The 13,951-nt window shown below is 44.6% G+C and overlaps 1 protein-coding gene across 2 annotated transcripts in view; it reads left to right on the top strand.

Annotated features, from left to right (window-relative positions):
- The first annotated feature begins 516 nt into the window (after window positions 1-516).
- Window positions 517-13,951, top strand: part of LOC110492807 (coronin-6) — a 37,166-nt gene continuing 23,731 nt past the window's right edge. Inside the window, exons 1-2 of one of the 2 annotated variants that reach the window (XM_036989505.1) lie at window positions 517-1,116; window positions 7,976-8,175. In XM_036989505.1, coding sequence (XP_036845400.1) covers window positions 7,978-8,175 — 198 coding nt within the window. In that variant the 5' untranslated portion in view covers window positions 517-1,116; window positions 7,976-7,977. Of the gene's footprint in view, window positions 1,117-7,975; window positions 8,176-13,951 lie in introns of those variants that run through there. The other variant, XM_036989506.1, reaches the window with a different exon arrangement.

Below are 13,951 nucleotides of genomic sequence, written 5' to 3'. Positions count from 1 at the left end.
ACAACAACATGGCAAGGCAGCAACACATGACAACACAACATGGTAGCAGCACAACATGGTAGCAGAGCAAAGGGCAAGAAGGTAGAGACAACATTTCCTCAGGCAAAACCGCTACAAGTGCCAGTAAGAGTGTCCATGATTGAGTCTTTGAATGAAGAGATTGAGATAAAACTGTCCAGTTTGAGTGATTGTTGCAGCTTGTTCTAGCTGCAGCGAAATGCATATGGTATTGATAAGTAATCATAAATAATCATAATGTATGTTGATATCACTGTCATTTCTTATTGGTCTATAGCCATAAAGGCGGGCATTATTAGGTATCAATAAGACTAATAAGTCTAATTGCAGCAAGTGGCAAGTGTTGCGTTTTGTCGTCCTCTAGCGTGTAGGTGCATGCAGTACATCTCAGCACAACACTGGTCTGGAGAAGCACGCAGCTGTCGAGCCGAAGGAGGACAGATAGTTTGTGACGGAGTTTCCGTTGTGTCGCTGACTGACGGAGTAGCACATGGATATTGTCTGCCTGTTACCCTTAACCAGGATAGTTTAGGAAATGGCTACCAAATTGTGACCGCAAGCTTGTAGGAAAGTTTTCTGTTTGAAAAAGGAAAAAAGTTTTTAGGCATATCTGACAGTTTATAGTAGAATACAGTTCACAATCACCACAGGTCGTTTAAGTTTTAATGTGAGCCACTTTCCCACTCTCCCTCTTCAGGTGCTTGTGTAGAACAGCCTGGCCCGTGACCAGCTGTCCCCGACGCACGGTCCCAGCACAATCTATGGCTCTTCCACCCTCACGCGAGAGATAGCCCGACACGGACAGGACTCTTTCGAAAATAGACCGGACCGCTTTGACCCCCCTCTCCTATCCCCCACACACACCCTCCCTTCAAACCCACTCCCTTCTCTCTCCGCTGAGGAGCGTCGTAGTTGTACCTCGCTCCCCGTTTGCCAAGCCCGCACCGACTGTACAAAACTGGACCACAGAGAACCAGATAAAACATTCCAATAAGCAGGGAGCGTTACCGAGAACAGAAAACTACCAAGGGAAGGGGGAGAGGAGAATTCGGAGGTCAAACGACAGTGGCGATCCCCATCAAATACCAAGCTGATTGGGTGAGTTGCTCGAATGAATTGCCTTAAACCAGCCGTGTTTTAATATCGTTAATAGTCGTCGATGCAGTTGAATGGATAGCTTTTATCGCATTGCCAGTGTGTGCATAGTAATGCTGGGAAAGTCATTGATTGTGACTGCGCACTTTTTCTCCGGACAGTGGCGAGCTTTAAATTGTGATTGCTGAACTAAATGGAGCACGTTATGCAAGGGAGGGGGGAGGATTTACCCACCGCTCCCCCCTCTCTCCCTATAGGGGTGAAATTATTAGGCTACTGGTTCAGGTTTCCAAATGTGTTTGTGTGTGTGTGTCCATACGCGCACAAGGAGTTTGTGTCTGTATGTGCCGATATTCTTGTTATTGACAGATCAGGGAGATCGGTATCATTATACTCTTTGGGATGATTATGCCCTCTCCCCGGAGCCCCAGGGAGGTAGGGGTGGGGGGGTTGGAAGGGACAGTTTGACATGTCTATATTAGGTGACCATGTCATTCTTTCACCCTGTCTCGACAGCCAAGCCATGCGCCAGGGCAGAGCACAAAAAAAATAAGAGCTGTGGCCTATCGGGACACACACACACAGACAGACAGACAGACTGACTGGAATATTACAAACAAACGGAACTTGTCTACACAGTAATGGAACTAGTTTAATTAACTGATTGTAAGTCGCTCTGGATACGCACGTTTGCTAGGTGACTATATTTTGAATGTAATGTAAATTAAACTTTTATTTCTGGGATATTAACGAACAAGAAAGCTATGCATTCCTATATTTTAACTTTGAACCGTTTGTTTTTAAAAGAATAGGCCTAATTTATTACAGTGTTACAAACTGTTGAATAACAAGACAAAATGTCCCTAAAGATCTCAGTAACAACGATGGATCCTTGTTTAAAAATAACCTATTGTGATGGAGTTGGGTAACGAAGAGGGGATCATGTCTGTGTAAGAGTAAACATTTCCTGTTAGCATTATGTTCAACAGCGTGGTTTCTACTGGGGTTGAATGGCGGGAACCCGGTTACCGAGATTTACCGTCATTTACTGCCCAAAACCACTTCATTTTCCCGGGATAAATAACTTCAAGGAAAGGGGAAATTACAATAAATTATTTATATGAACAGCATAACGTTAAATGGAATTGTTAAATGATGTCTAAGTATGGCTTCTCTACGGCCTCTGCATGATGAATCAACGCTCAGGGTGGGGACAGACAGTACAACGCATGTAGGTAGACCTGTCATCTCATCTTGGTAACTTTTTTTTCTTGTGACAAATCAAATTGTATTAGTCACATGCGCAGAATACAACAGGTGTAGTAGACCTTACAGTGAAATGATTACTTACGAGCCCCTAACCAACAATGCCGTATAATAAAGAGACAAAAAAAAATACAGATAAGAATAAGAAATTGAAGTAACAAGTAATTAAGGAGCAGCAGTAAAATAACAATAGTGAGACAATATACAGGGTATTACGGTACAGAGTCAACGTGGAGGCTATATACAGGGGGTACCGGTACAAAGTCAATGTGGAGGCTATATACAGGGTGTTACGGTACAGAGTCAATGTGGAGGATATATACAGGGGGTACCGGTACAAAGTCAATGTGGAGGCTATATACAGGGGGTTCCCGGTACAGAGTCAATGTGGAGGCTATATACAGTTGGTAAATACAGGGGGTACCGGTACAGAGTCAATGTGGAGGATATATACAGGGGGTACCGGTACAAAGTCAATGTGGAGGCTATATACAGGGGGTTCCCGGTACAGAGTCAATGTGGAGGCTATATACAGGGGGTAAATACAGGGGGTACCGGTACAGAGTCAATGTGGAGACAATATACAGGGGGTAACGGTACAGATTGTGTGGGGGCTATATACAGGGGGTACCGGTACAGAGTCAATGTGGAGGCTATATATACAGGGGGTACCGGTACAGAGTGTGGGGGGGCACCAGTTAGTTGAGGTAATTGAGGTAATATGTACATGTAGGTAGAGTTATTAGAGTTAAGAGAGTTAGAGTGTAAAAGAGGGGGGGGGGGGGTGCAAATAGTCTGGGTAGCCATTTGATAAGGTGTTCAGGAGTTTTATGGCTTGGGGGTAGAAGCTGTTTAGAAGCCTCTTGGACCTAGACTTGGCGCTCCGGTACTGCTTACCATGTGGTAGCGGAGAGAACAGTCTATGACTAGGGTGGCTGGAGTCTTTGACAATTTTTAGGGCTTTCCTCTGACACCGCCTGGAATAGAGGTCCTGGATGGCAGGAAGCTTGACCCCAGTTATGTACTGGGCCGTTCGCACTACCCTCTGTAGCAGCTTGTGTTTGGAGGCAGAGCAGTTGCCATACCAGGCAGTGATGCAACCCGTCAGGATGCTCTCGATGGTGCAGCTGTAGAACCTTTTGAGGATCTGAGGACCCATGCCTAATCTTTTCAGTCTCCTGAGGGGGAATAGGTAAGCCTACATTTGCTGCAGCATAGCCTATGTCACTTTGTTTTTTAATTGTAAAGATTATATTTTTATTTTATTTCAGCTGCAGAATTTTAAAACTGCCTATCACACGGATATCGTTGCATTCAGATGGTGGTGGACTATAGCAGTTATTAATTCAGACCAATAACCATTCAGACCCATAACCATTCAGATGGTGGTAGACTATAGCAGTTATTAATTCAGACCAATAACCATTCAGATGGTGGTGGACTATAGCAGTTATTAATTCAGACCAATAACCATTCAGACCCATAACCATTCAGATGGTGGTAGACTATAGCAGTTATTAATTCAGACCAATAACCATTCAGATGGTGGTGGACTATAGCAGTTATTAATTCAGACCCATAACCATTCAGACCCATAACCATTCAGATGGTGGTAGGCTATAGCAGTCATTTATTCAGACCCATAACCATTCAGATGGTGGTAGACTATAGCAGTTATTAATTCAGACCAATAACCATTCAGATGGTGGTAGGCTATAGCAGTTATTTATTCAGACCCATAACCATTCAGATGGTGGTAGACTATAGCAGTTATTAATTCAGACCCATAACCATTCAGATGGTGGTAGGCTATAGCAGTTATTTATTCAGACCCATAACCATTCAGATGGTGGTAGACTATAGCAGTTATTAATTCAGACCCATAACCTTTCAGATGGTGGAGGACTATAGCAGTTATTAATTCAGACCCATAACCATTCAGATGGTGGTAGACTATAGCAGTTATTAATTCAGACCCATAACCTTTCAGATGGTGGAGGACTATAGCAGTTATTAATTCAGACCCATAACCATTCAGATGGTGGTAGACTATAGCAGTTATTAATTCAGACCAATAACCATTCAGATGGTGGAGGACTATAGCAGTTATTAATTCAGACCCATAACCATTCAGATGGTGGTAGACTATAGCTCAGGGCTCTGTTGGGCTCTGTTGTCCCTCCATCAGGTCCTAATGGCCTGGTACTCAGGGCTCTATTGTCCCTCCATCAGGTCCTAATGGTCTGGTACTCAGGGCTCTGTTGTCCCTCCATCAGGTCCTAATGGCCTGGTACTCAGGGCTCTATTGTCCCTCCATCAGGTCCTAATGGCCTGGTACTCAGGGCTCTATTTTCCCTCCATCAGGTTCTAATGGCCTGGTACTCAGGGCTCTATTGTCCCTCCATCAGGTCCTAATGGTCTGCTACTCAGGGCTCTATTGTCCCTCCATCAGGTCCTAATGGTCTGCTACTCAGGGCTCTATTGTCCCTCCATCAGGTCCTAATGGCCTGGTACTCAGGGCTCTATTGTCCATCCATCAGGTCCTAATGGCCTGGTACTCAGGGCTCTATTGTCCATCCATCAGGTCCTAATGGCCTGGTACTCAGGGCTCTATTGTCCCTCCATCAGGTCCTAATGGCCTGGTACTCAGGGCTCTATTGTCCCTCCATCAGGTCCTAATGGCCTGGTACTCAGGGCTCTATTGTCCCTCCATCAGGTTCTAATGGCCTGGTACTCAGGTCTCTATTGTCCCTCCATCAGGTCCTAATGGTGTGCTACTCAGGGCTCTATTGTCCCTCCATCAGGTCCTAATGGCCTGGTAATCAGGGCTCTATCGTCCATCCATCAGGTCCTAATGGCCTGGTACTCAGGGCTCTATTGTCCCTCTAACCACTCTGACATCAATGCAAATGCAATTGAAAATCAAATCAAGCACTTCCTGAGAGCCCTGGCTTTTAGAGTTTGAGCTGAATAGGATCACAAGTTTCTCCTCATAGCTGGTTGATGCATGGAATGAAATGTGTTCCTATAAGCCCATGTTGCACAGCATTTCTATAGTCTATGCTATGCAATTGCAAGAGAAAAAAAATAGTTTTGATGTCCTGTAGTAGCTTTTCTGCAATCAAGTGACCAAATCGTCCTCTAGTGGCCTCGTGTGGAATATTATTAATATGTCTCATAGTTTCACAGTGTCACCAGAAAAGCACCCCCACACCATCAGACCTCCTCCTCCATGCTTCACGGTGGGAAACACATGTGGAGATCATCCGTTCACCTACTCTGCCTCTCACAAAGACACGGTGGTTGGAACCAAAAATCTCACATTTGGACTCATCACACCAAAGGACAGATTTCCACTGGTCTAATGTCCATTGCTTGTGTTTCTTGGCCCAAGCAAGTCTCTTCTTCTTATTGGTGTCCTTTAGTAGTGGTTTCTTTGCAGCAAATCTTTGCAGCAATTCACGCAGTCTCCTCTGAACAGTTGATGTTGAGATGTGTCTGTTACTTGAACTCTGTGAAGCATTTATTTGGGCTGCAGTTAGGTGCAGTTATTCTAATGAACTTATCCTCTGCAGCAGAGGTAACTCTGGGTCTTCCTTTCCTGTGGTTGTCCTCATGAGAGCCAGTTTCATCATAGCGCTTGTTGGTTTTGTGACTGCACTTGAAAAAACTTTCAAAATTCTTGAAATGTTACATATTGACTGATCTTCAAGTCCTAAAGTAATGATGGACTGTTGTTTCTCTTTGCTTATTTGAGCTGTTCTTGCCATAATATGGACTTGGTATTTTACCAAATAGGGCTATCTTCTGTATACCACCCATACCTTGTCACAACACAACTGATTTGTTCAAATGTAATAGGAAGGAAACAAATTCCACAACTTAACTTTTAACAAGGCACACACACCTGTTAATTGAAATGCATTCCAGGTCACTACCTCATGAAGCTGGTTGAGAGAATGCCACGAGTGTGCAAAGATGTCAGCAAGGCAAAGGGTGGCTATTTTGAAGATCCTAAAATATAAAATACATTTTGACTTATTTAAAACTTTTTTGGTTACTACATGATTCCATATGTGTTATTTCATAGTTTGATGTCTTCACTATTGTCCTACAATGTAGAAAATAGTACAAATAAAGAAAAACCCTTGATTGAGTAGATGTGTCCAAACGTTTGACTGGTACTGTATATATAGTGTAACATTTGGATGCAAACTCAAAATGTAATACATTTCAACTCTATATATGACATGGTATAGGTGGCTTATTTTAAGCCCATAACCATGTGTGTGAGTTGTATACCTTTGTACAACACGATAGTTTCATCAGCTGTGAGACATCTGTGTTGTGACAAAACTGCACATTTTAGAGTAACATTTTATTGTCCCCAGCACAAGGTGCACCTGTGTAATGACCATGCTGTTAATCAGCGTCTTGCTATGCCACACCTGTCAATTGGATGGATTATCTTGGCAAAGGAGAAATGCTCACTAACAGGGATGTAAACAAAATTGTGCACAAAATCCGAGAGAAACAAGCTTTTTGTACGTATAGAACATTTCTGGGATCTTTTATTTCATGAAACATGGGACCAACACTTTACATGTTGCGGTTATATTTTTGTTCCGTATACATCACAGAAGACTGAAATATAACAAAACCGTTTAGACATAGAAACACCAGAATTTCACCGCAAAAAAAAAAAAAAGTTAATTAATTATGATATTATGAAAAATATCGACCCATGAAATAATATTCCACCCATGAGGCCTCTAGGTCATTCAACCGCAGGAAAGGGCTACCCAATCCTGTGAACGGGTTCGGCAACTCCGGTGTCTATACTTCAACAGCAAAGTTAGATAAGAAGTGTTGCTTTGAAAAAAAATGTCATTCCTGTTCATCATGTTAAGTTTGTACATAAATATATATAAATAAATAAATAAATAAATATAAAATAAAGATGTTCCTTGAATATTTTTGCACATTACATATTCAAATATACATTTCAGAGCATTATTTTTTACCTATCCCAACATAGGCATGTATTATTTATCCCAACATTGGGATATGCATAGGCACTTTAGGAACTCATGCACTTGTGTAAACCTCATTAATTAAAGCTACAACACTGTCAGTGTTCAACCACAACATGTGATGAAATACAACAGAACAGATTAACCAAAATGACATTTACGCTCACGGGTGACCAAAAATAACTATCTGAAAGCCACATCTCCAGTCTTTTGATATCGCAATAACCCGGCATTAATAAACCTGTACCCAGCGTCAATTAAACCTGCACCCAGCATCAATAACCCAACAAAATGTTGGGGTTGTTTGGATGACCCAACTGCTGAGTTACAGGCATTGGGTCATAGTGTATCTTCTCAATGGAGGAGGAGAGATCAGTCGGATGATTCACATGATACAAGACATATATTAATCATAAATTATGGAATGATTGATTAAATGATTGATTGATGGAAATTGCATATCTGAGATTGTCAATCTCCCCTCCCCCACCTCCATCTTTGTCTTACCCTCTCCGACTCAACTTTATCTCTCCCCCCGACCCCTCCCTCCCTCGTCTCTATAGCGATGAGTCGCAGCATCGTACGACAGAGTAAGTTCCGACACGTCTTTGGCCAGGCGGTGAAGACGGAGCAGGGCTACGATGACATACGCGTTTCCAAGGTGACGTGGGACAGCTCGTTCTGTGCCGTCAACCCAAAGTTCCTGGCCGTCATCGTGGAGTCCAGCGGGGGTGGAGCCTTCCTCGTCCTGCCCCTCTCTAAGGTCAGTCAGCCCTTTAAAGGAGCAATCCGCAGATTAAACTAATAGCAAAGCAGTAACCCTACCACTTCTTTTGGTTAACAGCTGAGGGATGGGTCTGGAGGTCAAGGGTATCTGTTCTTGACCTTTGCCTGTATTTGAAAGCAAGTCTATGGGCCGACAGACAGTCATCCATGGTTCGGATTAGTTTCCAAAGCCACTAGTAAGACTATTTTAACGTTATAGCCACTGCTAACCAAAAATGGGATAGGATAGGGAAAACTCACAATATATCAAAAATGTGTGACCCATTGAAATCAACTCAACGACAGGGATCAGGATTCAACCAGAACACAACGTCGCTACGCCTCTAATGCCTCTGTGTGTGTGTGTGTGTGTGTGTGTGTGTACAGTAATCTCTACGCCCCTACTGTCAGTGTGTGTGTGTGTGTGTACAGTAATCTCTACGCCCTACTGTCTGTGTGTGTGTGTGTGTGTGTGTGTGTGTGTGTGTGTGTACAGTAATCTCTACGCCCCTACTGTCGGTGTGTGTGTGTGTGTACAGTAATCTCTACGCATCTACTGTCTCTGTGTGTGTGTGTGTGTGTGTGTGTGTGTGTATGTGTGTGTGTGTGTGTGTGTGTGTGTACAGTAATCTCTACGCATCTACTGTCTCTGTGTGTGTGTGTGTGTGTGTGTGTATGTGTGTGTGTGTGTGTGTGTGTGTGTGTGTGTACAGTAATCTCTACGCATCTACTGTCTCTGTGTGTGTGTGTGTGTGTGTGTGTGTGTGTGTGTGTGTGTGTGTGTGTGTGTGTGTGTGTGTGTTCCACCCCTATAGGGGTCTTCTCTCTTGGGCCAGATTCTCCAAGTGGTCACTTTGTTCACCAGAGCAAAGTTCTGCACCTGTTTCATTCCACAGGGAAGAACACACAGAAACAATAGAACTAAAGGAAGAACACACAGAAACAATAGAACTAAAGGAAGAACACACAGAAACAATAGAACTAAAGGAAGAACACACAGAAACAATAGAACTAAAGGAAGAACACACAGAAACAATAGAACTAAAGGAAGAACACACAGAAACAATAGAACTAAAGGAAGAACACACAGAAACAATAGAACTAAAGGAAGAACACACAGAAACAATAGAACTAAAGGAAGAACACACAGAAACAATAGAACTAAAGGAAGAACACACAGAAACAATAGAACTAAAGGAAGAACACACAGAAACAATAGAACTAAAGGAAGAACACACAGAAACAATAGAACTAAAGGAAGAACACACAGAAACAATAGAACTAAAGGAAGAACAAATATGTTAACAGGGAATAAGTATAGCTTCATAAGTATAGATAAATAAGTATAGCTATATAAATAAGTATAGCTAGATGAGTATAGCTACATAAGTATAGCTATATAAATAAGTATAGCTAGATGAGTATACTTGGGCTCCCGAGTGGCACAGTGGTCTGAGGCACTGCATCTCAGTGCTAGAGGTATCACTACAGACCCTGGTTCGATTCCAGGCTGTATCACAACCCGCCGTGATTGGGAGTCCCAAAGAGCGGCGCACAATTGGCCCAACATTTTTACATGAGATTTTAGTCATTTAGCATACACTCTTATCCAGAGAGACTTACAGTTAGTGCATTCATCTCAAGGTAGCTAGGTGAGGCAACCACATCATTAATCTCAAGGTAGCCAGGTAAGGCAACCACATCATTAATCTCAAGGTAGCCAGGTAAGGCAACCACATCATTAATCTCAAGGTAGCCAGGTAAGGCAACCACATCATTCATCTTAAGGTAGCCAGGTGAGACAACCACATCATTCATCTCAAGGTAGCCAGGTGAGACAACCACATCATTAATCTCAAGGTAGCCAGGTAAGGCAACCACATCATTAATCTCAAGGTAGCCAGGTGAGACAACCACATCATTCATCTCAATGCAGCCAGGTGAGACAACCACATCATTCATCTCAAGGTAGCCAGGTAAGGCAACCACATCATTAATCTCAAGGTAGCCAGGTTAGACAACCACATCATTCATCTCAAGGTAGCCAGGTAAGGCAACCACGTATCACAGTGTTAGTAAGTGAAACGTTCCTCAATAAAGCAACTATGTATAAGCAGAAACGTTGGCTAATTAATAAATGTATTGCATCAATATAGCAATAGAACACCATGCAACCTTCTTTTTATTTTTATGCGGGTGTGTTGGTAACAGGGTGTGTTGGTAACAGGGTGTGTTGGTAACAGGGTGTGTTGGTAACAGGGTGTGTTGGTAACAGGGTGTGTTGGTAACAGGGTGTGTTGGTAACAGGGTGTGTTGGTAACAGGCTGTGTTGGTAACAGGCTGTGTTGGTAACAGGCTGTGTTGGTAACAGGGTGTGTTGGTAACAGGGTGTGTTGGTAACAGGGTGTGTTGGTAACAGGCTGTGTTGGTAACAGGCTGTGTTAGTAACAGGCTGTGTTGGTAACAGGCTGTGTTGGTAACAGGCTGTGTTGGTAACAGGCTGTGTTGGTAACAGGCTGTGTTGGTAACAGGCTGTGTTGGTAACATGGTGTGTTGGTAACAGGCCGTGTTGGTAACAGGCTGTGTTGGTAACAGGCTGTGTTGGTAACAGGCTGTGTTGGTAACAGGCTGTGTTGGTAACAGGCTGTGTTGGTAACAGGCTGTGTTGGTAACAGGCTGTGTTGGTAACAGGCTGTGTTGGTAACAGGGTGTGTTGGTAACAGGCTGTGTTGGTAACAGGCTGTGTTGGTAACAGGCCGTGTTGGTAACAGGGTGTGTTGGTAACAGGCTGTGTTGGTAACAGGACGTGTTGGTAACAGGCTGTGTTGGTAACAGGCTGTGTTGGTAACAGGCTGTGTTGGTAACAGGCTGTGTTGGTAACAGGCTGTGTTGGTAACAGGCTGTGTTGGTAACATGGTGTGTTGGTAACAGGCTGTGTTGGTAACAGGCTGTGTTGGTAACAGGCTGTGTTGGTAACAGGCTGTGTTGGTAACAGGCTGTGTTGGTAACAGGCTGTGTTGGTAACATGGTGTGTTGGTAACAGGCTGTGTTGGTAACAGGCTGTGTTGGTAACAGGCTGTGTTGGTAACAGGCTGTGTTGGTAACAGGCTGTGTTGGTAACAGGCTGTGTTGGTAACAGGCTGTGTTGGTAACAGAGTGTGTTTGTAACAGGCTGTGCTGGTAACAGGGTGTGTTGGTAACAGGGTGTGTTGGTAACAGGCCGTGTTGGTAACAGGGTGTGTTGGTAACAGGCTGTGTTGGTAACAGGCTGTGTTGGTAACAGGGTGTGTTGGTAACAGGCTGTGTTGGTAACAGGCTGTGTTGGTAACAGGCTGTGTTGGTAACAGGCTGTGTTGGTAACATGGTGTGTTGGTAACAGGCTGTGTTGGTAACAGGCTGTGTTGGTAACAGGCTGTGTTGGTAACAGAGTGTGTTGGTAACAGGCTGTGTTGGTAACAGGCTGTGTTGGTAACAGAGTGTGTTTGTAACAGGCTGTGTTGGTAACAGGGTGTGTTGGTAACAGGCTGTCTGTGTTGGTAACAGGCTGTGTTGGTAACAGGCTGTGTTGGTAACAGGCTGTGTTGGTAACAGGCTGTGTTGGTAACAGGCTGTGTTGGTAACATGGTGTGTTGGTAACAGGCTGTGTTGGTAACAGGCTGTGTTGGTAACAGGCTGTGTTGGTAACAGGCTGTGTTGGTAACAGGCTGTGTTGGTAACATGCTGTGTTGGTAACAGGCTGTGTTGGTAACAGGCTGTGTTGGTAACAGGCTGTGTTGGTAACAGGCTGTGTTGGTAACAGGCTGTGTTGGTAACAGAGTGTGTTGGTAACAGGCTGTGTTGGTAACAGGCTGTGTTGGTAACAGGCTGTGTTGGTAACAGGCTGTGTTGGTAACAGGGTGTGTTGGTAACAGGCTGTGTTGGTAACAGGCTGTGTTGGTAACAGGCTGTGTTGGTAACATGGTGTGTTGGTAACAGGCTGTGTTGGTAACAGGCTGTGTTGGTAACAGGCTGTGTTGGTAACAGGCTGTGTTGGTAACAGGCTGTGTTGGTAACAGGCTGTGTTGGTAACAGGGTGTGTTGGTAACAGGCTGTGCTGGTAACAGGGTGTGTTGGTAACAGGCTGTGTTGGTAACAGGCTGTGTTGGTAACAGGGTGTGTTGGTAACAGGCTGTGCTGGTAACAGGCTGTGTTGGTAACAGGCTGTGTTGGTAACAGGCTGTGTTGGTAACAGAGTGTGTTGGTAACAGGCTGTGCTGGTAACAGGGTGTGTTGGTAACAGGCTGTGTTGGTAACAGAGTGTGTTGGTAACAGGCTGTGTTGGTAACAGGCTGTGTTGGTAACAGAGTGTGTTTGTAACAGGCTGTGTTGGTAACAGGGTGTGTTGGTAACAGGCTGTGTTGGTAACAGGCTGTGTTGGTAACAGGCTGTGTTGGTAACAGGCTGTGCTGGTAACAGGGTGTGTTGGTAACAGGCTGTGTTGGTAACAGGCTGTGTTGGTAACAGGGTGTGTTGGTAACAGGCTGTGCTGGTAACAGGCTGTGTTGGTAACAGGCTGTGTTGGTAACAGGCTGTGTTGGTAACAGAGTGTGTTGGTAACAGGCTGTGCTGGTAACAGACTGTGTTGGTAACAGGCTGTGTTGGTAACAGAGTGTGTTGGTAACAGGCTGTGTTGGTAACAGGCTGTGTTGGTAACAGGGTGTGTTGGTAACAGGCTGTGTTGGTAACAGGCTGTGTTGGTAACAGGCTGTGTTGGTAACAGGCTGTGTTGGTAACAGGCTGTGTTGGTAACAGGCTGTGTTGGTAACAGGCTGTGTTGGTAACAGGCTGTGTTGGTAACAGACATTGTTGGTAACAGGCTGTGTTGGTAACAGGCTGTGTTGGTAACAGGGTGTGTTGGTAACAGGCTGTGTTGGTAACAGGCTGTGTTGGTAACAGGCTGTGTTGGTAACAGGCTGTGTTGGTAACAGGCTGTGTTGGTAACAGGGTGTGTTGGTAACAGGCTGTGTTGGTAACATGCTGTGTTGGTAACAGGCTGTGTTGGTAACAGGCTGTGTTGGTAACAGGCTGTGTTGGTAACAGGCCGTGTTGGTAACAGGCCGTGTTGGTAACAGGCTGTGTTGGTAACAGGGTGTGTTGGTAACAGGCTGTGTTGGTAACAGGCTGTGTTGGTAACAGGCTGTGTTGGTAACAGGGTGTGTTGGTAACAGGCTGTGTTGGTAACAGGCTGTGTTGGTAACAGGCTGTGTTGGTAACAGGGTGTGTCGGTAACAGGCTGTGTCGATAACAGGCTGTGTTGGTAACAGGCTGTGTTGGTAACATGTTGTGTTGGTAACATGTTGTGTTGGTAACAGGCTGTGTTGGCAACAGGCTGTGTTGGTAACAGGCTGTGTTGGTAACAGGCTGTGTTGGTAACAGGCTGTGTTGGTAACAGACATTGTTGGTAACAGGCTGTGTTGGCAACATGGTGTGTTGGTAACAGGGTGTGTTGGTAACAGGCTGTGTTGGTAACAGGCTGTGTTGGTAACAGGCTGTGTTGGTAACAGGCTGTGTTGGTAACAGGCTGTGTTGGTAACAGGGTGTGTCGGTAACAGGCTGTGTTGGTAACAGGCTGTGTTGGTAACAGGCTGTGTTGGTAACAGGCTGTGTTGGTAACAGGGTGTGTCGGTAACAGGCTGTGTCGGTAACAGGCTGTGTCGATAACAGGCTGTGTTGGTAACAGGGTGTGTCGGTAACAGGCTGTGTTGGTAACAGGGTTTGTCGGTAACAGGCTGTGT

Source organism: Oncorhynchus mykiss, chromosome 10 (assembly GCF_013265735.2).
Source record: "Oncorhynchus mykiss isolate Arlee chromosome 10, USDA_OmykA_1.1, whole genome shotgun sequence".
NCBI lineage: Eukaryota > Metazoa > Chordata > Actinopteri > Salmoniformes > Salmonidae > Oncorhynchus > Oncorhynchus mykiss.
This window is presented reverse-complemented; position numbering and strand designations above follow the sequence as displayed.